Genomic DNA, 25,816 nt, shown 5'->3' with positions numbered 1-25,816 from the left:
AGACTTCCTTGTAGCTTCCCTCTGAGGTTTCTCACTTGCAGGCTTCGGATCCAGAAATCAGAGAACAGGGCTCATTTCATTACGAAAGCTTATTCTATCACTACTAAAATCACAGGAATGATATAAACTCTTGAGGAATGTCTTTTTCCCTGTGCTCTCACAGATGGAATCTCAGTAGAACCAGACTTCAGAGCTGGGTAAGAAAAGAAGAAACTTCTGAGAGATGGAGGTTGAAGAAAACCAGGCCATCAAGACTATGGATGAATGGGGCATAGGACCAGGCCCAAGTGAGCCAAGAATTCACAGTGAGGCCTGTTCAATAGTCACCCTTGTCTTTTTAGGATCAGGGCAGCCAAATCCCCAATTCCCAAAGGGCTGTCAAAATCCTGGATCAAAAATGTTCCTCAAGTGACTTCCCTCAACTATGACAACTATAGAGAAAGGGGTCCAGCATTTACCTGTCCTGTGAAAGCATACAGTCCCCTCAACTTGTCTCTGCCTGTGTCATTAGATCACGATCTCCTCGCTCAGGGTGGGGATAGAGACCCTGCTTTTAATTTTCCTTGCATTTGCAAAAGCCACTTGGATCAGCTCAGACTTACCCAGTCTTCCCAGGAGCCACTGGGATTCTTTTTCTTGAAGGGTTCCAGCCTTTTCAGGATGGTCTGACAAGCTTTCTAGAGAATACAACCGGCACATACCAGATACATCAAACCTCTACATTTCCCGTCCAGGCAAAACCCTCAGAGCTTCGGAAAGGCCATCTCCAAGTAATGCTGTGCCCAGGGTGCCACTCAAAAAGCCTTGCCACCCGCTAAGGAATGACTGAGATCAGGCGTGGGGCCACAGGATCTGGCTAAAGGGACGGCCACTGGCCTTTGCATGGAGAGCACTTCCTGACCCAGTTCTTAGGCTGACAGAAGGTAAATGTTGGAGGGATGCCTAAGGAGGTGCCTTCTCCCATCAATCTGCTTCATTTGATTACATCCCCCTTGTAGGAGGAGAAGCTAGGGGGTCTGACCTGGCTGACCCCACAATCAATTTTCAATTTCAGTCCATTGTCTTCTGGCCAATTCTCACACCGGGGAGTGCACCTTCCCAGAACCCCCTGTATTTCACCAACTCTCCACCCCCTCCTCCACTCATTCTTCCTGATATTGATGGAATGATTATGGTTCTTGGGTCTGTCTTCTAGCACCACATTTGTAGGAGCAGCGTTCTCCTAGACACGAGAGCCAAAGGCATGGCCACAGCTAAACAGTCCCCAAGGACCATTCCAGCTCCTATCCTGGGGACTCTGGGCCCAAAGCCCTGGGCTGGCCCTCAGCTATGCCTCTTCCCGAGGCTCCTTACATAGACGGCCTGTCCATTGATGTCACTGCTGACAGAGGCGGCTGTGGGAGTGGCATTGGGTACCGTATTAGTGCTTGTCTCACTGATGTAAATCTTAGAGACGGGGATTTTCAGAGCTGTGCTCGCCACCTGCAAAGAGAGATGACATCATTCTTTAGGGAAGGGGTGAGCATGAGGCTTGGCTGCCTTATTTCCCAAGACAGGATTCAGGGTTTACTGTTACAGGCAGGAAACAAAGTTGTAAACTATAATTCTATTGAGACTGGAATGTTCTCACATCTGTCTGAATTTAAAACAGCACGTTATGGAATGGTTTGGTTGGATAAAAACTCATAAACCTCATGATGATTAAAAGTGCCGTTTACCTTTTAACGTTAACCTCATTTTGAAACTGCAGCATGGTCTGTCTCCACGAGCCAAGCAGGTGTGCCAACGCTAATCCAGGTGTGCCAACACTAATCCAGGTGTGCCAACGCTAATCCAGGTGTGCCAACGCTAATCCAGCTCCACCATCCTAGCCCCACTGTGAGGAGTCTCACATGTGTGCGGAACTAGCTACCTTTATGCACACAGCACACCCACCTTATACACAGTCAAAGAGCCTGGGAATATTGTAACAAAAGTGACCTCGGAGATCATCTGTTCGACCCATTTGCATAGATCAGGAAACGAAGGTCAAGTACGGAGAAAACTTGCCCAAGGTCACATGGAAATGAGCAGCAGAGCCAGGGCCACAGCCTAGGCCTGCTTCTGCTTCTGGTATGTCCCATCGTTCAGTTTCCCACAGCATTTTCCCTCACACAGACACCACGGTGCCCAAGAGGACTCCCACAGTCCCCTGGCTGCTCACCTGGACCATCTTGGTGTGAAGGCCTTGGCCCATCTCAGTGCCGCCATGAGTCAGCAGTACAGAACCATCTGTGTACACATGAATCAGGGCGCCTGCCTAAGGCAAGAGAAGGATGCCAGACACAAAATTCAGTAAATCCTAGCTCAGCTTAAGGCTTGACACCAAAAATACTGGAGCCCAGGACAAAGAGAACCAGCACAAACATTTTGGATACAATCCCAAGACAAAAATGAAAGCAGTATCTATCTCATGATTTCATTAGATAGCTGTCCAGGGGTTTGCAAAATTTTTTCATCTCTCTCTGCCTCCCATCCTCAGAGGGAGGGAGGTCACAGATCTTTGTCCTCACTCTGTAGGAAAGAATGAAGATCAGAAAGCACAGTAACTGTCCATGGTCCTGCAATCAGGAAGGATAAGAACGAAATTTGACGCCAGATCTCTGAGCCTCATGCTGCTCTCACTGTCCCAAAACATACTGGACAAATAGGGACATGCAAATCCTCCTTTCATTTAAACAGCAAAGAGCTTCTCCAGTCAGCTCTGTTTCCAGTGACAGTGGGATTTCCCTTGCAAAGGGGGAAATGGGGCCCAGTCCAGTGGAGATGGACAGAATTACACAAAGCGATTACCTGATTCAGAAAATGACTTATGTAGCCAATTCCAAACTTGGTAGGAATTATGCACAATCCTCTCTTTTTCCAATAATTCTCCCTGGAGAAAAAGGAACATTCTCATAAAACGTTCTCTATCATATTTATGTCAGATTGGCCATATTTTCAGTCAACATCTTTGTAAGATTGGAACAAAGCATTCTAGAAGCTGCCCTAATAGTCATTGTCATAACTGAGTTGTGCCCTAATTGTGTAGACAAAATGAGAAAGGCAGGGATTTGGGTTCTGGGTCCCACATACCAGCGGGAGCAGGGCCTACCCTTGAGCATCTTGACTTTAAAGTATCATCACTCTTCTTCTACAAGTGGAATTCAGATTGGGTCAGCGTGCCCTGGTGACCTTGGACTGTGATTGTCCCAGAGAGGAACTGTGGCTTGCTGATGAAAATAACACCTTCTCTCTGCTTTATATTGCTTTTCCAAGTAACTCAGTGAGGAACACAAAGCCAGCACAATTATCCCTGCTTCGTACATGATGACATGACCCACAGAGATGGAACGACTGCCAAGGTGACATTTACAGATTAGTGTCAGAAGCAGGAGCATAACTGGCATTGTAGTCCGTGGCTGGTGTTCTCTAGGACACAACATGCCCAGAAAGCAACGTGTAAAGATGAATCACATGGATACGCTTGACGCTGAGTGCAGGCTGTGAGCCCACTTGCCCCCATGCTAAGATCATTTGTGATCATAAAGAGATGGCTATGAATAAGTTGGCAAACTCAGCAGCCTCATAAGTAATCCATGAAATTATTAGCTTTGTATTCTGAATTCAGCAAAAGGCTGTAGATTTCAAAACTCAAGAGAGCACCAAAACGTCAGACGCTTCCCTGCCCAATGAATACCTGTTGAATTTGTCAACCTCACTCCTCCGGGCATGATACTGAGAGCTTGCTAGGCATTCATCCCAGCACCTGGACAAGGTGAACTCCTCAAGCTTCTGGTTGTAGTGTGTCAGGTCCCCTTCTTTGTATAGGTTCTTCCTCCGCACCTTTGCAAGGAGAGGGACACTGAGGTTTTGTTGTGGGCACAGCCTAAACTTAAGCTTCCAGTCCCCTCAACAACACCTGCCTGCCCTCTACCCCCATAGGAGATACCCAAGATACAAAGCCACTGTCCCCTCAAAGTAGGTTAACACCCTCTGGCTTGTGCCACCAAATTCCCAGCTTACTTCCTCTGCAGGCAGCCCACAGGTCACTGCGACTTCACTCATCCAATACTCGGCAATGAGCATCCCCTGGGGCCCCCCGAAGCCCCGGAAGGCCGTGTTGGAAGGCAGATTGGTCTTGCACAGCCGCCCAGTGCCCCGGATGTTGGGGATTTTGTAGCAGTTGTCCATATGCAACAGAGCTTTTTTCGTTACCTGAATCAGAAGAAACCAAAATGGGAGGGAACAGAGTGTTATTTTTATTGGTTCCTCAAAAAAGAGATTTCAAGGGCTGCATTCAGTCCTGCCTTTCCCATTGTCAATGGTTCTACCCCAGGCCCAAATGATTTCTTCCCTGGGATATTGCAGCAGCCTCCTTACTGCACTTCTGCCCTTCCATATGTCCTCCCCCTGATCTTTGCCTCATGCTGAAATATTAGGTCACATCAGGTCAAGCACTTGCTTAAAATAGGCACTTTTTAACTCCAAAGTTTATATATCTTTCAACATGAAATTCAAGACACTTTATGACCTTTCCCCAACATATTTTTACCTCTTTTCTGACCACTTGTCACTCTCACCTGTCATACCCCTACTCACCTATCCACCTGCGAAAACCCCCATTTCTCCGTGGAGAAGTCCTTCTCACACCCTCTACATGACATTGATCACTTGCCTCTTTTAAAAAATTGGTTATTTTGTTAATTAATTTTAAAGTAGTTTTTATTCCCATTAAATTTGTACTGCAAATATTTTAAAGCGTCAAATACTTCCATAAGTCACGTTATGCAGAACAGTAGCACCTCCACTTTCCTTCCTCCCATCCCCAGAAACAACCACTTACAATTCTCATAGCTTATTCTTTATCAGCTAATTATGTTCACTTCTGGGGCTCCAAATAAATGAGCATATATTGCCACTTTCTGACTTCCAGTTTTAGACTTTCAGGATTTAGTTCCCACCTAACCGCTTTCCCTGCATACACAGAGCTTTCTATCATTCATCCTTCCCCTAAGGTTATATTTTGATCTGATCAACAGTCAGCTTAATGTTATTATCAATAAACATTACTCACAGCTGAATCATGTAGTTATACTATGGTTACTTCTCTCTTGCTTGATAACGTTTTCCCCCTGTAGTTAACAGTTGTGTTTGTTGTTTCTTTTGCTCACTTTTCTATGCAGTTATTTACTAAGTCAACTTAAAAATGGATGCCATCGGCTTGGGGACATTCTTTTTACTTACTTCTTGATAGTTGCCTTCCTCTCCCTTTTTTTCATCCTTTCTTTGAAACTTGTATCCTATGGATCTCCCAGATTTCTAGACTGGGCCTCAGCTTTTTTGTTTGTTTGCTTTGGGGTTTGTTTTTGTTTTGTACTTTCTTTTTTGGGGGGAGAGTTCCTCAAGTTTCTTTCAAACCTTTCGTTTTCAGGATAATTGACTTTAGTTCGTTTTTATTCTCTGTTCCATTTTTATAACATACTGTTCTTTCTTTAAGGGGTAATAACTCATCCCTCTGGTGTAAGAGATGGTATCTTTTATTTGGTTGTTTCACTTTGGTTTTATCTTACTTCTTTCTGCAAGTACAGTTTGTCTTTTCCACAGGTTGCTTTTGTGTCTTGGATTATTTCAGTCTTAGTCATCCTAGACGATTTTTATAACTCTCAATTAATTCCCTTTTTGCTTTCCCTTAGTATTCTGTCAACTTTTATTTCTATTTCCTTTTGACTTTTAGTATCTGTCTCCCCTACCATTCTGTGAACTTCCTGAGGGCAGAAACGATGCCATATTCTTCCTTCTGTTGCCACACTAGGCATTTGATAAATATTTGCTGGATTGAATTTAAAACCCTGTAAGATCTTTGAGGACAAGTACTATAACTTTTTCAACCTGGTTTTTCCTACAACACCAAGAAGCAAGTATAAATGGTGAGAACACCAAAAGTGTTTCCTTTTTTGAACAGTTTTTACACTAGATCTGAAGTGTGAAATTCCCTAATTGAGACAATTAGAGAGCCCTTATCAAAGAGAGGGTGGAAGTCGGGGTGTAGGGAACTTCTGCTTTTCCTGAAATGCATAAATTTTTTTTTCACAAAAAGAATCTATGCATATGAAACTAGTATGGTTATAAAATGAAGATTTATAAACTTTAAAAGTAGTACCACCAAGGTAACTTTGATAATTTTCAAAATTGACAAAAATATATGTCTACACAAGACTCATATGAGAATGTTCAAAGCAGTATTATCTATAATAGTTAAAAACTGTAAATAACCCAAGTGTCCATCAAGTGGTAAACAGAAAACAAAAATGGACTATCTATACTATGAAATATTCTTCATCAATAAAAAAGAATAAAGGAATGATTCATGCTGTAACAAGGATGAACCTCAAAAACATTATTTTGAGAGGAAAACATCTAGACACATGAGACTTCATAGCATATGATTTTAGTTATATGAAAAGGAAAATCTATAAAGACTGAAAGTAGGTGAGTGTCTGAGCCGGGTGGATGGGAACAAGACTGACTACATATGGGCATAAGAGATCATTTGGGGGTGACGGAAGTGTCCAAACACTGGATTGTGATAATGGGTGCGTGACTTTAAATTTACAAAAAAGCATTAAATTATATAATTCAAATGGGTGAACTTTATGGTATGTTAACTATACTACAATAAAATTGTTTTAAAAAATTAATTCAACTCATTATTTAAAATTCAGACATCACAGAAATGTGTAATATAGAAAACGATAATGCGTGCCTCCCTTATCACATCCAATCATTGTTTGGTGTATGTTCTTGCAGACTTTCTCCATGCATATCATTATACGCACGTGCACACACAAATGCAAATTAATATTACATATCCACACAATATCACCAGACTGTACATAAAGATTTGTGTGAACTTGGCTTCCTTATTAAAATATCTTGCACAAGAAGGATGAGTTTATAAACAGAAATGCAGTATGATCATCTCTGTGCTTTAGAGATGAACCAAGGATGGAGAACTTGAAGGTGGACACTAAATAGGAGGCCTGTACCTGCCAGTGTGAACAAGCTGTGGGGCACGCCCTTGACCTCTCTGTCACCCCAGAGGCAGAGGGTGGGTCTACTTACACGTTCAGAGAGATCCACTGTGTTTCCAGCATTGCTGTAGTGATTCACCTCCAGAGCCACAATAATCCCCGTCTTCATGAAGCCAACCTGGCGAGAAGGAGAGTGATTTCTCAATAGTCCCCTTCCTCTGTCTATCTCTAACTCTTCCTCCACTTAAACTACTTGGAGGAAACAGAAAGAGCAAGACATCACACCATGAAAACAAAAAGTGAACATAAGAGATCACCAGCACTAAATGGGTGAAGGAGACAGAAGCTAACATCTCTCCAGTGACGTACGCTTGGCTCCTCAACCCTGGACACACCTTCCCCCACTATCGTCATTCTTTCTACCTACTCCTGACTTCTAGTTCTACCAGAGGGACTAAGGAAGTAGAAAAGAGAATATTGGTCATGATAGGGCAGGAAGGGAGGGTGAGAAGAGAAACTAGGAAAAAGACTAGAGTCTCCTCTCACAGCTATTAGCCAGCTTGTGGAAAGAGAACCTTGCAGGTGTATAGAACTAGACTGAGACCTGCAAGGTTATACTGGTGTGTAGGGGAATGGGATACGTGGTCAGAACAAAAACTGGGCATCCATAGGAGCCTAGGAAAGGGCCTGTCTTACAGGGAAAGTGAGCAGTACCCAGCCACATGTGGCCTGGCAGAGCAGGTGCCTACCCTAACAACTTGTTCCTATCCAGGCCCTTGGAAGTTTTATTTCTCATTTTGAATTACAAAGCAGCCATTCATTCTGAATTTTACATCAGGCCGTGAACATGTTAACATTTGGCCACCCTGCAGGCAGGCTTTACCCTAGGTCTGCTGACAAATGTTTCTGAGCCTCAGTGAATAAAGACCAGATTTGGAACACAGCAAATTCACAAAACATGTGAACACCAGCCTGTGACATTGCTTGGGAGGTGGCCGGCCAGCCTCCCGCAACATAACCTCTCTATGTTGCTGTTGGCCAATTTGAATTTCTCCCCTTGCTATTTCTCCTTTGAACTTCTACAGATAGTCATGAGAAAAGGCAAAGTACATCCCAGGATTTCCTATGAGATGGCACCGCCCGCCCTGTCACAGCCCCCGACATCTGGAACCTTGTATCTGGCCAAGAAGGGATGTCTGCCACCAGTTATCAGCATATCCTCGTCACGATCCAGCATGCAGCGTACAGGGCAGCCGGTCCTGAGGGAGGCATCAGAGGGTCAGAAACCTGGGGGTCTCCACACCAGCCCTGCCCTGTGAGTCTCAGAGATGAAAACAGCAGGGAAGCTTTCTTTTTCTCACTGGGGCACTGAGCAGACCTGCACTGGGCTGCTTTGCTGTCTCGGCACTGGGCTGGACAAGGTGGGGAATACAGGAAGGGAGACGTGCCCTTGTCCTCCGGGCCCTCACAGCCAGGTAAGGGAGATAAGATGAGAACGCATACATCAGAACACAAAGAACCAGGCGCTGTTACCCTCACCCCAATACCCAAAAGCTCTAAAAACGGAAAGCTGTGAAAATGCAAAGCAAAGGGAATCTAACTGCTAAACGGGGGAATCCAGAAAGCCTTCCTGGCAGAGGTAGCCGTATTCTTCCTATTCTTCCTCCCAGAGCCCACTGGGAGGACTCACTTGTATGCAGCCAAGGCCACTGCCGTGGACACCACAGTGCTCCGGGTCTCCTTCCCTCCAAAGCCTCCTCCCATTCTCTTCACTCGGACCACAATCCGGTTTGCTGGAACCCCCAACATGTTTGCAACAAAGCTCTGTGTGAAAAAACAAACAAACAAACAAGCACTTACCCTGAATCATTTAGACGGACTTTAGGTCTGACCCAGAGCCTACCTGATATGCACAGGCCTGATTACCATGTGAATTCCGAGATTCCAGAATCCTCCTGTCCTCCCAGTGCAGCTCTCGGATAGGGGTGCTGGGCTCCAGCACTCAACAGTCACCACAGACTAAAATCAGATACTTGTTTTTAAACAAAGGAGCAAACAACTGGTCCCAGCATACTTTTAGAGCCCAGACTCATTCTATTTGACCAGGAACTGGTAGGTCATGAGGGTAGGACCAGCTGCCAAAAGTGCTGTCACATTGTCATGTTACAGGAAGCAGAGAAATGGGGAATATTTGAGGTACTGTGGATAATTCAGTGGTCCATATGGCTATCACTTACCCAAGCCCTTCATGCTACAGATGAGGAGACTGAAGCTGGATACGCTTTGATCAAGGCTATACATCACTGGAATCATAATAGCTAGCACTTACTAGTCTCTTTCCAAGTATTAAAACTCATCCGATCATGACAACAATCCTACCAGGCCCAATTTTATAGAAGAGAAAGATTACGTAACAAGCTCTGGGTCCAGGGCAACTACCGTCAAATCCCCTTCTGGATCAGCCTAGCTCTTCCTCGTCCCATTTCCCATACTTCACTAACAGTCTACCAGTTCCACCCTGGTGCCTTCCCCAGGCTCCTGAGCTGACCCACAAGACACCTACCTGGGTCTTCATGGTGTTCTGTGTGGACACAAAAAGCTCCATCTCCCCTGCCTCGCCTTTTGGGACAGCGATGGTACAGTGAGTCTCTAGGTAGAAGTGCTCTTGACCGCCGATGTACAACTCACCTGGGAAAGTAACAAGACCCCCGACAGTGAGCCTGCTGCTGCAGAAGGGGTGAGTTGGCTTAAGGACAGCGTGTACTCTCTCAGTGCCATGGGCAGGAACCAACTGCTCACAGGTCACCTCTAGGTTCCCCAACAGGGGTAAAAGAGGGTCTCAATGTCTTAGCCATCTGGGAGCTGAGCCTCCCACCCCTACAAAGAAACCAGAACGACACTGAAATGCAATGGGCACAGAGCTCTCTTCTCACTGCAGTCAGTGGAAATCAAAGATTTTCAAAGTATTACTGTAAAATGTTGGAAAAGGTAAAAAAGAATTAACAAATGCAACTGAAAAGCTAATACAGTCCGTCAGACCTAAAGGTATCAGGCCTGTGGCGAGTGAGCTTACTCGTGACTTAGTGATTCACAACATTCGGTGTAGAAAACAATTCTAAACGAGGTCTAATCGGCAGCCTTGCCCTGGGGTAAGAGCTAAGGACCTAGTTTCACAATACGGGGGATGGGGGACAAAGGGCAGATAGGGGGCACACTAGCCAAAGGTGGGTGAGGACTACCTTCAGGCAGACAGGGAGGGCCAGCAGTCCGAGTGGTTAGAGGCCTGGAAGAGCCACGGCTGACCAGGCAGCAGTGGCCGTTACCTTCCCTGGACAGTCTTCCAAATCTGACACACTATAATCTGTCTAGACTCATTTAGGATTATCCAGCCTAGAGTTAGGAAATGAAGATGATGAAATTCCTGCCCAGACAACTGTATACTATTTTGCTATAAATGCCAGAGGAACGCTTCTGTAGGAAATTATAGGAAATCACGTCCCTGTTCCAGGCCTCAAGGTACAGCTCTTAAGTTCCATTCATAAACCAGCACTGGCCCATCCCCACTGATGTGTGGTGTATCTATACCTGAAACAACATAATCTGCTTCCGAAAACCCCTTCTTGAGGTCTCCTTTCTCAATCTTCACCTCACGTCCATAAAAGGAGTTGTTTTTTATAGCATCCTAAGGATCAAAAAGAAGCTTCAGTGACTTGAGTTCCACAAGGAAGAAAGTGGTTTCCAATTGAGGGAAGAGAAGCTCCATGAAGTGTTGCCTCTCCTCACTCAGGCATCTCTACAAGCTTCTTATACAGACATAAAATAAGCTCAAGTGCTTATGGGCTCAAGCCCAGAAAGTCATATTCCTCCATTTGCTCAGACCAAGGTGGACAACCTTAGATGTCGATGAAAAGCAACGAATCCCTCAAGGACCCAACTGGAGCTGACCCTGGGAAGCAGGGACTCAGTGTGGCTGTCAGTGGACACAATGGGAAAGGTTTCATAGAACCACACAATCCCAGGATGGAAGAGAATTTAAAACTATCTAGTCAAATCCCACCTGTTGCTCAAATCTCTCTAGAGGATGCTAATCATGCTGCCTCTACAGACGGGGAGCTCACCCATCTCTACACGCGGTCCACTCATTCTCAGTTACCTCGATGGTGATAATGGCTGGAAGGTCTTCGTAGGTGATTTTCACCCCTTGAGCAGCTCTCTGTGTGTGTTCTGGGGTGTCGGTGACCACAGCACCAATGATGTGCCCAACACAAGTCACCTAGGAGCAGAGCCAGACTGTTGAAGAACATCGCCAAGTTCCTCATGAAGCCAGTTATTTTGGGTTGTTAAAAAAGGCAAAGGAAATCCCACCTCTACAATTTCCTGTTAAGACACACTTTAGGGATGCCCTGGAGCCTTTTCATTTCCTTATCCTCCTATTTGGGGATAAGTGCTTCTTCATAAGTGTTTAGAATCAGTAGAACTGGAATGGGACTTAGAGATGACTAGTATCAGGATGCCGACTCGCTTTAACCTCAAGGGCCAATTCTGATAGTTTAGTACTGACAGCCTGTTGAGCAGCAGCCCAGGTTAGAATGTAGTGATTGATTAGTAATGTCTGCCCTGAGCAGCAGAATGGAGGTATGGCAGTATGAAGTGTATCTCTCAAGTGGATCTACTCCAATACCCTTGTTCTTCATATGAAGAGGGGAGTCACAGACGTCAAGATCACAAATGGCTTGTTACTAGACCCTGATTAAAACTTAGGCTCTGACTCCCAGTTTCATTTTCTTCTACCACTGCACTTTCTTTTATCTTCTGTTTCTCATATTTATACCAAAAGATTCTCAAAGGCAGCAATCACATCTTATATTCATCTAGATGCCCAGAAGCTGTAGTTTCCAAATGCTGGTTCTTAGACTTGATGATGATCCATAAACTAGTTTCTTGGTTCGCTTTATAGAATAATGATTACTGTTTATTTTTCATTTAATACTCCAGTACTTATAAATCTTAATGCATCTCCTTTAGAGAACATTTTCTTCCAAAGTCCCCCCAAAATAAACTAAGAAATTGTCCAACATATCACTTTGGAATATGAGTTTTCTGACAATGGAAACCAATACTTAGCATGGCTGTCTGTGATCATTTTTTCTTGAGGACCCAGTTAAGTCATTGACTTAATTAATTGGTTAGTGTGGTGGTTGTTGAACCTGGATGAGTCTCACTAACCATAATGTTAGCAAGCTCCCGGGGGCTCTTGGAGTTTGTATAGCAATTTGTTTTCTATCAAATGCTCTCCTTTTGGAGTCTTGTATCTTGAGGCTGTACTTTTTCATTCTCTCCTTTACTTTTATATCGGTAATAAGGTAATTTTGCCCTTCAGTAACACCGACCCACTTTTAACTTGCAACAGTTGATCTGCTTTGGAATTATAAAGTGACTGTCTGAGAACTATCCTATAAGTATACGGATTTTTGCAGCCACTGTCTTGAATGTTAGGAAGTTTTTTTGGTGGGGGTGGGAGAAGAACCCCATGTATAGTAAAAATCAATAGGTGAACTTTCATAAAAGTGAATTATCAATACATACATGGTGGTGGTGTTATGATTTCTATTCTGTTAGCTTGTTTAATGTATTTTTATTTTAAAAAGGAGCCTAATGTTGTACCCTTAAGAACCTGATTGTTAGTTCTGATATAATCACCATCCTTTTCTGAACACCACTTTGGCATGGAGTCATCCTTCTATGTACAAACAGCAGCCATCAATTAAATAAACACATAAACATTAGGTTGAAATTAAAAGTGCTATCAGGCATATTGCACCCCTTTCCTGATTGTCCTGAATACTGGCCAATCGGATAATGGCCACAGTATGTGCAAATGTAAAATCTTTTCAAAATTAGGGATATGGAGGAATGAGCACAAATTGAAACTGAATTGCTCATTTCACTAACTTCACAAATCAGAAATCCAAGAAATACCTTATCTTTTGCAAAGACGGTTTCATCATTAGCAAGTCCAGTTTCTTTACTCCCGGGAACATCATCAGCAGAGATAAAGGAAACAAATCCCGGCACCTTCTGAGCTTCTGAAATATCAATGGACCTGCAAGAACAAGCAGTGTGAGGGACCAGGCAGGAAAACTGGCGTAGAAGAGCTTTTCTAACTGGAAAACCCTCTCCTCATTTTGACAGTTTTTCCTCCATCCTAATTCCTACCTTCTCTACATTCGATTCAACTCTACTCTTCTATTCTATTCTATTCTAGTGTTAATTAAATGCTTACCATGTGAAGGCCACTGTGCCGAGTCCTGCTGGAGATATAAGATGAATAGGACAGGCCTGGCCTCATTGACCTAATACTATTCCCTGTGTCCAAGTACCAGGGAACCAACTCATAGGGAACAGCAAATCTAAATGCTGGCTAACCCACATCACAGCTAATGCCCATCCAGAATAAACACATTTAGGGCCTTTGACGTACCACTGATCCAAGGGCCCTGAACATCATCACACAGTCTAATTTCTCTCCCCACATCTATGGCGCTACCTCAGAGGGCGAGGCACACTGGCCATAATCAGGCAATTCGGACCTCAGAGGGAGAATGCCTGGAGAGTTTAATTGTAAAAGTCTGTACTATGCACCGCTCACTCTGGCCCAGGCTCCCGTGGGGAAATCGAACAGAGGCACCTCCGAGAAAGGTATGCAAACCACTCTGAAGTACCAGCCAACTTCCAAACAGTTAATCCTCACCAGCGTCACCAGAAAGTTATTGTCATCATCCCCACTTGGGGAAACTCAAGCTCAGGGGATTCAAATAGCTTGTCCAACGTCATCCAGCCAGAGAGCAGCAGAGCTGGGGTTAGGCCAGAGGTTAGGCATGAAGACTGCCCAAGTCAGGTCCTTTGGCTGTCCCCCACTCCCTCCAAGTGCGTGCAGCAGGGAAAGCCCTCATCCTCACAGTTGCTACGGAGTCCCGCCTAAACCCACCTCCATGCGTTCAGACGTCTCAGACATTTCAGACATCGCTGAGATGGAGCAAAGTTGTTAGAATGCGGACAGTGCAGGGCAGGGTGCTGCCCACAAGGGCTCCAGACAAGGGCAAAGGGAAACGAACGTGCCCCACACTTGCAACCATATCATCTTAAACATTTTTTTTTGCAGGGACCTGGTAGAGTTGCACCATTCCTGGAGCCCTTTTCCAGGCTAGGAGCGGCCACCAGGAAAGACCAATGACAAGGAAACCTGATCCCTAATCCACGCAGAGGCAGGGCCTCAGGGCGGGTGCTCTTAGCCATTCCATTCAGCGGGTATGTGTCTAGTGCCCATCAGGAAACGAAGGCCACAGTCTGGCCTGAACATCCAGAAGCAGCACAGCCCTGTTGCTAATGCTGCCTGGCTTCAACCTCCAGCTCTGCCACTTACTAATTGTGTGACTGGGGCAAGTAAGTTAACCTATTTGTGTCTCAGTTCCCTCATCTGGAACATGGGAAGAACAATAAGACCTGCCTATAGGGTTGTTGTGAGAAATAAATGAGCCAATATATGTAAGATACTTTAAACCAGAGTGTGGCAAATATTAAGTGCCATATAAGCGTTAGGTCATTGTTATTGTTGTTAATAGTATTATTAATATTATATTAATATTATTATTAATAATAATATTAACATTATTATTATTATAGCAGTGGTACTCCTGCCGTTCAGGCTCCTGAAGTTCAACAAGCAGGTACGAGTGGCTATTCTCTGATAGGTCCTTTGTGGACACTATCACTAACCCTCACAAAAACATCCTACTACATATGGGAAAACCGACAGCTTAACCACGCAGGCCAAGGTCACAGGTGCTATCACAGGAGCAGGGATTTAATGCCAGGTCCGTCAGACTCCAAGACCACATTCTTTCCTTCAATGCTGCCTCAAACTTTGCACTGAAGTTTAGCCCAATATCCAAAACGCAGACCTAAGCTAGTCCCACTAAAGGCTGCCAGCAGCTCCTCCTTGCTTTTCGGGCCAGGTATAATCTCCCTGCTCAGCACTCCGAGGCTTTGCTAATCTGGGCCCTGCCTACCTCTGCAAGTCATCCCTTCACCCTCCCAGGTACCCCTGAGCTCTAACCTCTCCTGCTTCTCTCCAGACTGAGGTTGTAAGATGATCCCCATCCTCCCCTCCAGACCGGGAGCGGTGCCCCTCCAGTGCCTGGCAGGGTGTTCCCAGAGCCACCCCTCCGAGGGTATTTCCTACACTCACTTGATCTTGGCATGGGCCCGGGTGCTGGTGACCAGCCGGAGGGACAGTTCATTATCATAGCGAGGCATGTCATCACAGTACACGGCCTCTCCAGAGGCCTGCATGGCCGCAGCCAAGTGGGGTAGGGGCCGGCCCACCACGTCCTCCTCGGAATGACACTTGGGCACCTCCTGGAACAACATGGTTATCAGTCAGGCTGAGCTGTGGAGGACTATGTTCTCCTACAGGCCCAGGGAAACCATGGGGAGTTTCAGGCCTGATGGCAAAGCAAACCTGAGGAGTGAGAATAGAGGAAGCAGGAGGGGAACGGACAAAGGCAACAGAAAAGCACATAAGAAGTAATTGAGAAGGATAGTCATAGTGTCACCATATACAGGAATAGCAACAACAACAACAAAAAGAGGAACCTAAATGTCCACTCACAGGAGATCAGGTAAATAAATTATGCTACGCTCATACAGAAGAATGAATAGTATACAATATAACCACATAGTTTTGTAAAATTTTAATTAGAGGAAAGGGTGCTCCTGTTAAGTGTAAACACAGGACATAAAATGTGTGTGTGTGTATAAAATGATTTGAATTTCTTAGGAAAAATAATATATGCTATAAATAGAGTACATACATGTTCATATAGGCATAAATAGGGAAAGGAAAATAAAATAAAAATAATTTTTCTCTTGGAATTTTGGGGATTTGCAGTGATTTTTATTTTCTTTACACTTTTCTGTATTTTCTGAAAGGTTCTAACATGTATTCATTTTACAATAAAAATCGTTTTATGTGTTTTTCAAAGTAATAATAATAATAATGGTGGCTAATATTTATTGACTGTTTAGTATATACCAGAAACTGTCTATGCCATTTACTTTTACTAACATATTTCATCCTCAAAATCATCCAATGATACACGTGCCACCATTATCCACATTATAGACATAACTAACATGCCCAAGAGGCACAGAGAAGATAAGGAAGTTGTCCAAGCTTACACAGTTATGAAATAGCAATGTTTGGTTTCAAGTCTTGGCAGTCAGAGCCAGAGCTCATGCATTGGACCACTACTGTCTAAGGCAGAGATTAATGAATTGTAACCCACGGGTCAAATCTGACCCACTGCCTGTTTTATAAATAAAGTTTTATTGGAAGACAACACATTCATTTACTTATTATCTCTGGCTGCTTTTGCGCTACAAAGACAGAGTTGAGTTGTTGATACAGATACTATGTGACCCACAAAATCCAAAATATTTATAGGAAAAGCTGACCCTTTAAGCTGACCCTTTACCTACTGCGTCTCCAAAAGTTTCTGTTGATAGAAAGTTTTTGTTTTGTTTTGTTTTGTTTACATGCTCAAGAGAATTCCTGACATTAATTCCACTGAGGACCCAAAAAATGGAACGAAAGGTTTGTTTTTTCTTTAAGGAACGGATGAAGATGAGAGTAATCCCAAGAAGTAAATTTAGATGAGTAACGGGATAAATAGCTTCATTGACATTTACATAATTCCCGTTTTCTTCACTGGATACGTATGCACAACAGTAAGGCATAAATATGGAAAGTAAACAAAAATAATCACCCACATACAATTCAATAAGGTCATTCACCAATGGCCAGCACCATCTGATGATGTCTGCAAGGGTTCCTGATATTAGCCATGTACTGTAAATACTCACTTGGTAGAATTGGACGTTAGCTGGAGGGTCCTCCTGAAAGACTAAGGTGGCGCTGGCCAAGGTGGGGTCCAGTCTACCAAACTTCTGTGCAGGCAAAATAACAGAGGTGATCATGACTATTTCTATCATTGATCCCGTCCTTGGTTGTCGTCAACTGGTAAAAACAACAACTGCTTCCCTCATCTCCCCATTTTACACTCTTTCTAGTATACTGGTTGGATTTATCTCAACAACTGAACATGGGCTCTGAGAGCTCAGTATTTAACCACAGCCTCTATTTCTCTCCCACCAGCCCTGCACTATACATAATGAATGGTACTAGTTCCTCCCACACACCAAATGCTTCCCTCCTTCCTTCATGTACGCATACTGTTCTCTGTGTTGGGAATATCATTTCCTCCTAGACTTCCCGGAAAAGTCTTTCTTTTCCTCCTCAATTCTGTGGGAAATAGTTAAGGATATAGGAAATGTTCACAATATAATTCAATGGAATCAAGGGAGACATAAAACTCTACATGCAGTATGACCCCAAATCTATTCAGAAAACGATATATCAGATCAAAAGGAAGGAAGATGATAGATATATCAACGGATGTAAGGAAGGACACAGAGAAAGAGAGAAAGAGAGAGAAAGGGCGAGAGAGAGAAAACAGAATTACAGACAGACGGGCAGATAAATGTAAGAAAAAGAAAAGAGGACTAAGCAAAAATATTAGCTGTGGTTTTCTCTAGGACATGAGAGTAGAATAATTTAAATATTTTCTTTACACAATTCTGTTTTTTAAGTTTTCCACAATAAGTTCTATTACTTTCATATTCAGAAAATAAGAAGAACTGTGAATGTTTTTAAAAGAGGGATTTTGCCCTGCTGTCCTCCACACCTGGGAAGCCTTCTCGCCTTTTGCTCTCCAGCTCCTCAGTTGTCACACTGGACTGGCCTTTTTGACTGTTTTCTCCTGCACTAGGCTGCCCCCTAGCGCCTAGAGTGATCTTTACCACATAAAAGGTGCAAAATAAATAAAAGCTTGTTGGTGAGCCAGTCTCAGGAGCTGGGGTTCACCGCAGCCAGCACCCTCTCCTGAATATACACCTTTGTAGTGAGCACATTCTCCCTGGCTGTAGCAGCAACACCTTACATTTCCATCACACTCGACGTCCCCGTTCTAACTATAAAACCACGGTTGCATCAGCTATACCGCTGAAGGATCATCCATCCTGTCTACTCTCCTTCCCCTTTTGCAGACTTTATAGCTGAGACTTACAGTCGTGACTATTCAGGTTCTCACATGAGGTAATGACACAACGAAGCCAAGAACCCACATCCTGACTCCCAGCCCACTGCTCTGCCTCGCAGACCCCAGCCGGCTCCCATCTGCGTGTGGCTCCCTGGGCTGTGTCCCTGGTCCTTGCTCCTCTGTTCTTGGATGCCCAGAGGAGAGAAGTAAGCTTGCCACCTGGTCCACAGCACTCACTCACCCAGACCACATCCTCAAACAAAAGAGCTGCAGAGAACCTGGGCCTTGCCCAGACGCCTACACTTACATCTTCAGCATCTTGCTGGCCCAGCTTCTGCAGCACCGTCAGGTAGAACTTGAAGAAGAAGCTGAGGGTGAGTGTGCATCGGAACTCCACCATGCCACCAGGGGCGTCGGGGGACAGTTTCAGCTCTTCTGCCAGGCCTGCAGACACCTCCTGTAGCAGCTTTTCATTCCAGAAACTGCCAGAGAGCAGGTTGTGGGAGAGTGCTCCTCTCCAGCCCTCAGAATCATTTGTGTGCAGTGGTGTGCACAGGGCCTCAGAGTTGTATGAACCTCGGTTCAAAATGTGGCTCAGATACTTAAGGTTTTGTCACTATAAGCAAATTAGTTAACCTCCTTGGACCTCAGTTTCCTCGTCTTTACAAATAGATACAATTTTAAAGGACCACGAAAAATAATAGTTAAATCTACTGAGTCCTTACAATATCCTAAGTACTTTATATGAAACATCATTTTTAATTCAAATTTAAATTCAGAAAAAATTATTTTATACTCATTTTACCAGTGAGAAAACTGAGGCATGGTTGACATATATTACCTATCTGGTAAGTGATGGAGCCAGGAGTTGGAACCAAGGAGCCGATCTCTGAAGTTAAGCTTTATTGGACGAATATGGTAATTGTAAGAATTACCCAGGATAGTGCCAGTGAACTGTTTGGTACAGTTGCTGCTGTATAGTGGCCGTAGTAGTAGTAGTAGCCATGGTAATAAAGTAGCAGTACTAATAGCAGTACTAGCAATAGCAATAGTAGTAAGAGCAGCAACAATACTACTAGTAGTAATGTAGCAGTGGCAGATGCAGTACTACTAGTAGTGGTGGAAACAAAACTAGTAGCGGTGGTAGTAGTAGTAGATGAAGCAGTGGTAGTAATAGTATAAGCACCAGGAATACTCAAAGTAGTCGTAGCAGGAGCAGCAGCAGAGCAGCAGCAGTAGCAGCAATACTACGATTAGTAGTAATGGCAGTAGCAGGAGCAGCACTATTAGTAGCAATAGTAATAACAGTTTTGGCTGCATATGAGCAGTCATAGCAGTAGGAACAGTAGCAGCAGTAGTAGCAATGATAATGGTATAACGGAAGGAATACTAGTAGTTGCAATACTACTAGCAGCAGTAATCGCAGTAGTAGAGGAACGATGATGATAATAGCAGGAGCAATAGTGGTAGTGGCAGCAATAGTAATACTACTAGCAGTCACAGTAGTAGTAGCAGCACCAATAACGTGGTAGTTGGAGCAGCAGCAGCAATTTTATTTTGCAGTGAGCTCTTACTGTGACAGCTGCTTCCGCGTGGTCTTGAGTGCCGAGATGGTTCTGTCAGCCATTCCGCCATAGCAAAGGGCCAGCTCCTTTACGTGTGTGGTTCCTGGCTCGAATAGGACTCTCATGCCACAGGTCACCTTGGCTATGTCATCTCTTCGGAAGGCCTGCTTAAATGCTGAGAAAAACTCGCCCTGAAAAAGAACAGAAAGGTACCTGTTTCCCTCCCTGTTTTGCAAGGACTGCAAACGGTGAGCCAGAATCACAGAGATATGAGGTGAGGTAAGAAGATAACACCAGAGCAAATGAGCAAGGAGCTGGTGGGAGGAATCAAAGATCAGGGCGTAAGAGACTATCACATTTTCAGGAGAGGTTCCAGCTAACATTCCCAGCACCTGGGAGGACCAGGATTTCCCCCCCTGTTAGTTAGGAAAACTGAAAGTCAGGGACAAAAAAGAATCAGGTGCTCTCAACCAAAAAAAACAGCTGTGTGGGAGGAGGAAGGGTGCTTTGAGAAAGTCTCCTCCGAGACCCCCTCGGCCCTGCCCCAGAGCCCACCCAGGCCCTCAGGGGCTGTGCCCAAACCTCTGTTGGCCTGGCTGCCTCTTAAGCAGAAAAACTGAGATGCCAAAGGGTGCTTGAAACACATCTTCAGCTTGTGGCCTAGCAGAAACTGACTTGTCTCTCCCACCAGTCGATCGCCTACACTTAGAAACCTTGCCTCGTGACAGAAAGAATCGCACTAGTGTGAGACCGTAACTGCCTTTATACTTTGACCACACATTCCCCCTGGGTCCAAGCCAGACTAGACTGTCTTTGGGGAGAGGAAGAGAGCAGGAGTTACTTTCCAGGTAAGAACCATCTGACATCAAGCCCTTTCTGTGTCAGGTTCCACTTGAGGTTTGAATACACCCTGGCACCACAAATGCTGATTCACACCAAAGGTGGGAGGTTTAAGGAAATGACAGCACAATGAGGCCTGCTGCTGAGGTCCAAAATGGCCACAGGCTTTTGTTTGAAGAAGCTATGGAGAGCCCTCCTGATGATAAAGCTACTTCAGATTCCTGGTGTCAAATAAGGCCGTGGGGCAATGAGCCCAGAATTTGAACTTGGTTCTGCAGCAGAAGTTCCAGCTGCTCACTTCCAGGACTGTGCCAGTCCACGGTCACGTTTCACTGGGCGGCCATGAAATGTCAGTGTCAGGTCGTCAACTGTTCTTTCTTGAAAAATCCTTCCTAGTTCTAGGTATTGAAATCTCCTTTCTTTTAGGAATTTTTTTGTTGTTGTTAATGTCCCTGCCTGGCAAAATAAAAACTAGGCAGTACTGTGCCTGTTGCTTCCGCCTTTCCCAACTTCATAATTTAAATTATTTTTTTAACTGATCTGTGAAATACAAAGCTCTGGGAATCACTGCTCACAATGGTCTATAAGGACAAGCTAGAAAATCATGAAGAAATCACCTCAGGGATGTAATTGCTCTAATTTAATTAGCATTCTCATTAAAGAGGTCAAAACTAGCAAGGGCAAAACATGCCTTGAAACACTCATTCAAGCATTAGTGCTGGCAAACCCTCAATACTCTCCTTTACAGCTGGTTCCCCATCCGCTCACTGACCACTTTTCTAAAAGGGTCGTCATGAAACGTGTAGCTGCTGAGAGAGGAGAGAACCACGCCAGGTGAAGCTACCACAGGCCCCAAGGAACAAAAGCAAAGCAGCCAGAGGCATTAAGATCTACCCGAACAAGCCAGAAAATATGCTCATGAAGCAAAAATCTTCATCCATGCCAACCCAGGGCAAGGTCAGTGCATAAATGCCTCGTCAAGCTTAAGGTCAGCGTGTGAGGATCTGACTTACAGGCACCTTCTCCACTCAGCATGCAAACCCCACATTTCACCAGATGAAACCAAGTCTCCTCTGACCTGGGCAGGAATACTCGGGAGCTATATGTGTTCTTGACACTGTGTTGCTGGCTACCAGCTGGTGATCTCCTCTGGCTCCCTGACATCTGCCAGGAACCTGATGAATTTTTTTTTTTTTTTAGTCCTCGCAATAAGGTGCCCTGTAGGCAACACTGTGCCAATTTTACAGATGAAGAAATTAGGGCTCAGAAAGGTGAAATGACTCACTCAGGATCACACAGCTAGCTGTCTAGCTTCTTTAAACCACGCGCTGTGTCCCTTACCCTGAAACTCCTCATTGTCCAGGGAAGAATATGGCTGGTCAAAGTCAAAGTTCAGAGACAAGACCATCAATGTTTAAGTTGAGTGGTGCTAAGTTAGGTCCTGAGGCCAACTCTGGTTTCCATGTCTGGAGCCTGGCAGGAGTAGGAGTGATTCGAGCATAGCATTTACCTCCCTGCTATAAGGGATCTCGATGGAAAGCAGTATCTCCTCTGGACCGACCAGGGTCTTTCTATAGCCAGGGAAAAAGGTGTGATCCATCTGAATCGTTCTGCTGGTACCTGTACAGAGGCAAGATGAAGAGGGACCAATGTGAGAGAGCATCAGACAACCCAGCAGGGGGCTTCTCCATCCTGGTCTCTGATGCTCACAGTCAGAGGGAATAGATGGCATAGCTGGGGCCAGAGTCCTCCATCTGAAATCCTTAAACAGTGGTTTCTGTGAATATTTAATAATCAGTTCTTTGAGGGGCAAAAACCCTGATTTGTCAGTTTCTGTGACATAAATACTCCCACGATAGCCAGTTCCAAGCCACGAGAGTGACATCACTAAATGTGAAGTTGGAAAGAGGACAGCAGAGTAGACACAGTAGGTCTGCTATCTTCTGCAAGCCCTGTTTACAAGGTTGGCCATTGGCTGTCCTCTGGGACCTTGGCTCTCAGAAGGGTTCACACCACTCCCTGATAAGAATGGCTCACTGGGCCTAAACTGTTTGTACAAACCACATGGTTCGTATAGAGCATCTGCTTTCCTTCTGGGCATTGGTACGTGCAAAGAAGAGCTATGTGACCAGCCTCCCATCAAAGCTCTAGGTGCTGAGTTTCTAAGGAGCCTCCCTGGTAGACTGAAACTTCTTATGTGTTCTCAAGGTTACTGTTACTAGGAGAATCAAGTGCATCCTGTGTGAGTCCACTGGGAGAAGACTCTGGAAGGTTGTGTCCCCCTCTGGATTTTGCCCCATATGCCTTTTCCCTTTCCTGATTTTCCTTTGTATATTCCAGCATAAGTCGCAGCGATGAGTACGACTATCTGCTGAGTCCCGTGTATTCTCCTAGCAAGTCATTAAACATGGGGAGGTGTTGAGGACCCTCTGACAAGGAAAACTGCACCGTAGCACACCATTATATAGCATTTCCACTCTACAGATACAATAGATGGAGGTAATCTCAAGACCTTAGACAATAGTAAAATGAAGTGACGTAACTTGGAAATGGTGAATTTTGAGTGTTTATTATCTTTGTTTTTAATGTAACTTATTGCATTGCAAGTTTATATAATCTAATTTTTAATAATGTCCCTGTCTAACATATGCTCACAGGCTCCCTGAAAATCCAGCAATCAGCTGTGGTGAGCTGGTGCATTCTGGCTCCAAACCCCACTAGGTAAGGCATCTGGAGAATTCTTAAGGCTTGTTGTGAATCTTAGTAGAGAAATGACCCAGCTTTCCTGGCCCCCAACCTGGGTGCATCTCCCTTATAGCTTCCAGGAATCCTAACCTCAGGATAGCTGGGTCACTGAACCTTGCACTCTGTTTCTTCAGAACGTGAAGTATCTCATGAGACTTATCTGCCCCCAGGCCCTCTTTCCTGACCTCTGCATGAGACAGCTCACCTCTGGATATGATGGTCAGCTTGGCTCCGCAGGCCATGAACACCGGGTTGAGGTCCGAGATGGGGCTGGCGGTGATGATGTTCCCTCCAATGGACTAGACAAGCAGACAGCGTGTGAGAGCCAACCCAGGAAACCCTGGCTCACCCAGCTGCCTCCTGAACACAGGACAGGAGGACTACACCCGCTTGAGGGAGACCTGAGGACCTCCAGCCCCAGTAGATGCAAGACTGCACAGAGAGAAACTCAGAACAATGTGCAAAACCTGAGACCTGAATGCTTGGAAATGGGTTCCAGCTCTGAAATTCACTGGTCGGTAAATTGGGATCAGCCCCTTTAAATTTGTTTAATTTCACCCAACCTTATTCTGAAAGGGTTAAGGTGGCTTATCCCAGAGGCCATACAGAGTTAGTCAAACAGAACTAGAGGATAAAGATCAAGGAAAAAGAGAAGGAAGCTTTCAGAATGGACAATTTGCTCTAATTGGATCTGAGCTTCCTGGCAGCTTGGCAAAGAATGTAAGGAGAAACAGACACAGGGTTCTAATTATTAGAAAAGAGGAACAAAACCAGTTGCACAATGAGAACGAATTCTTCCTGGAAGTAGGTTCCAGCTGAGCTTGGAACGCAGTGGAGATTTCTGAGTTGATATCTCCTCACCTACAAGCGGAAATGGCAGGTGACTGGGGTAGGGTGTGGAGAATGGGAGTAGGCTGTTCTGCTGTATTTTGGTTTTTGTTTTAATTTTTAAAAACAATTACCAAAAATCAAATGGAAGGGATGGCTATTCTCTCAATGCCATCAACTCTTGTAAGCCTCAAATGGCACAAGGTGTGTGAATGCCACCTGCCAGCTGGGAATTTGGGGGCTAGTCTGAAGGCTGATTGTGACAGTCAACAGGTGGACGCCTCCCTCCACTCAGGGAGTCTACTTCTGGTTCTCCCCCAGATCTGAAAGGCGGTCCCCCTCCCTGTTTGGCTTCTCCCTAACTTATCTCCCATCCATCATCTGAGAGCCTCGGCCAAGTTCAGGAAGGCGGTGCCAGAGGCTCCATCTCTCCAACCTCAGGGGGGAAGACTGAGTCACAGAGTGAGTCACAGAGCGATGGCCTACAGACCATCTCCTTCACAAGCACCAGCTGCACTCACCCCAGCCCTATGGAACAAGAATCTCTGAGGGTGGGGCCCAGGAATCTACATTTTAACAAATGCCCCAGGCAATCCGAAGCACAATGTCTGAAGCCCACAGGGTCTGCAGCAGAGGCCAGATTAACCCTCTGACATGTGAGGAAAAGCCCTGTCCCCAGGACTTTGAGGGTCCCTGAATAGGGACTCACCGCCACAGACTTGACCTGTTTCCCGCCAAAACAGCGCAGCTGCTCCAGGACACCTTTGAACACCTCTGTTTTGTATGCAGGAAGCTTGGCAATGGCTTCTTGCAGGGTCTTTTCCACAGAGCTCAGGGTGCAAGCAGCTCCAAAGGTGATACCTGGAAACACGCGTTCAGAATAACTGCAACTCCTTCACAGCTCAGAAAACACTTTCATGTACAGCTCCTCTGAAGCTTTACAGCACCTGAGTGAGGCTACCAGGACTGACGGGGATGAGGAAAGTAAGGCCCAGAAAGGTTAAGTGACTCGTCCAACACCACACAGCTAACAAAAGAGCCAGGACTCACCCCCAGGCCTCTTGTCCTACAACCAGAGTGCTCTCTCCTCTCAACCAGTGGATTTCAACCCAATAAAATCTGATCTCTGACAATGAAGTCCTGGCTTTTATTTAAAAATAATAATAAAAAGCACCCAAGCACTTCCTTCACTTGTCCCCTACGCCCAGGAGCAATTCTATTGTGTAGATGCATTGAGAACAACTGAAAAATCTCACAGCCCTCGCCCACTGGCACCCCTCCACGGGTGCTCAATGGAGGAAGGCAATGGAGTGTGCCCCTTCCTCTGTGCTGGGCATCTGCAGGGCAAGCAGCTGGCAGTGAGAGCCAAACAGGCTGTCCTGGCACCTGCCATCCCCCTGAGACCCATCCTCAGCATCCCAGCCCCTTTGTGGGCTCAGGTGAACCCCCCCTTACCCTCTGGGCCGTGCTCCACTGAATTCAGCTCGGGGATCCAGGCGGGGCAGACGATCACAGGAAACAGCTTGTTCTTAAACTTCATCTCGATGCCTCAAGAGAATTGGGAAGCCTGACGTTAGAGACCTGTTGTCCTATCACCATGGCAGACGCAGCACCTTTTCCCACCTCC

At 45.2% G+C, this 25,816-nt stretch overlaps 1 protein-coding gene across 1 annotated transcript in view; it reads right to left on the bottom strand.

Annotated features, from left to right (window-relative positions):
* Window positions 1-25,816, bottom strand: part of LOC117033445 (xanthine dehydrogenase/oxidase) — a 63,464-nt gene that overhangs the window by 9,814 nt on the left and 27,834 nt on the right. Inside the window, exons 10-30 of the mRNA XM_033125618.1 lie at window positions 25,645-25,737; window positions 24,899-25,050; window positions 23,567-23,660; window positions 22,127-22,236; window positions 19,786-19,967; window positions 18,519-18,693; window positions 16,977-17,060; window positions 15,301-15,470; window positions 13,032-13,155; window positions 11,206-11,325; window positions 10,638-10,734; window positions 9,616-9,740; window positions 8,743-8,876; window positions 8,224-8,311; window positions 7,144-7,230; window positions 4,045-4,236; window positions 3,719-3,864; window positions 2,833-2,914; window positions 2,204-2,299; window positions 1,354-1,482; window positions 603-677 (exon numbers count right to left, since the gene is read on the bottom strand). Of these exons, the coding sequence (XP_032981509.1) occupies window positions 603-677; window positions 1,354-1,482; window positions 2,204-2,299; window positions 2,833-2,914; window positions 3,719-3,864; window positions 4,045-4,236; window positions 7,144-7,230; window positions 8,224-8,311; window positions 8,743-8,876; window positions 9,616-9,740; window positions 10,638-10,734; window positions 11,206-11,325; window positions 13,032-13,155; window positions 15,301-15,470; window positions 16,977-17,060; window positions 18,519-18,693; window positions 19,786-19,967; window positions 22,127-22,236; window positions 23,567-23,660; window positions 24,899-25,050; window positions 25,645-25,737 (2,555 nt within the window). The remainder of the gene's footprint in view (window positions 1-602; window positions 678-1,353; window positions 1,483-2,203; window positions 2,300-2,832; window positions 2,915-3,718; window positions 3,865-4,044; window positions 4,237-7,143; window positions 7,231-8,223; window positions 8,312-8,742; window positions 8,877-9,615; window positions 9,741-10,637; window positions 10,735-11,205; window positions 11,326-13,031; window positions 13,156-15,300; window positions 15,471-16,976; window positions 17,061-18,518; window positions 18,694-19,785; window positions 19,968-22,126; window positions 22,237-23,566; window positions 23,661-24,898; window positions 25,051-25,644; window positions 25,738-25,816) is intronic.

This window comes from Rhinolophus ferrumequinum, chromosome 13 (genome assembly GCF_004115265.2).
Source record: "Rhinolophus ferrumequinum isolate MPI-CBG mRhiFer1 chromosome 13, mRhiFer1_v1.p, whole genome shotgun sequence".
NCBI classification, from domain to species: domain Eukaryota; kingdom Metazoa; phylum Chordata; class Mammalia; order Chiroptera; family Rhinolophidae; genus Rhinolophus; species Rhinolophus ferrumequinum.
This window is presented reverse-complemented; position numbering and strand designations above follow the sequence as displayed.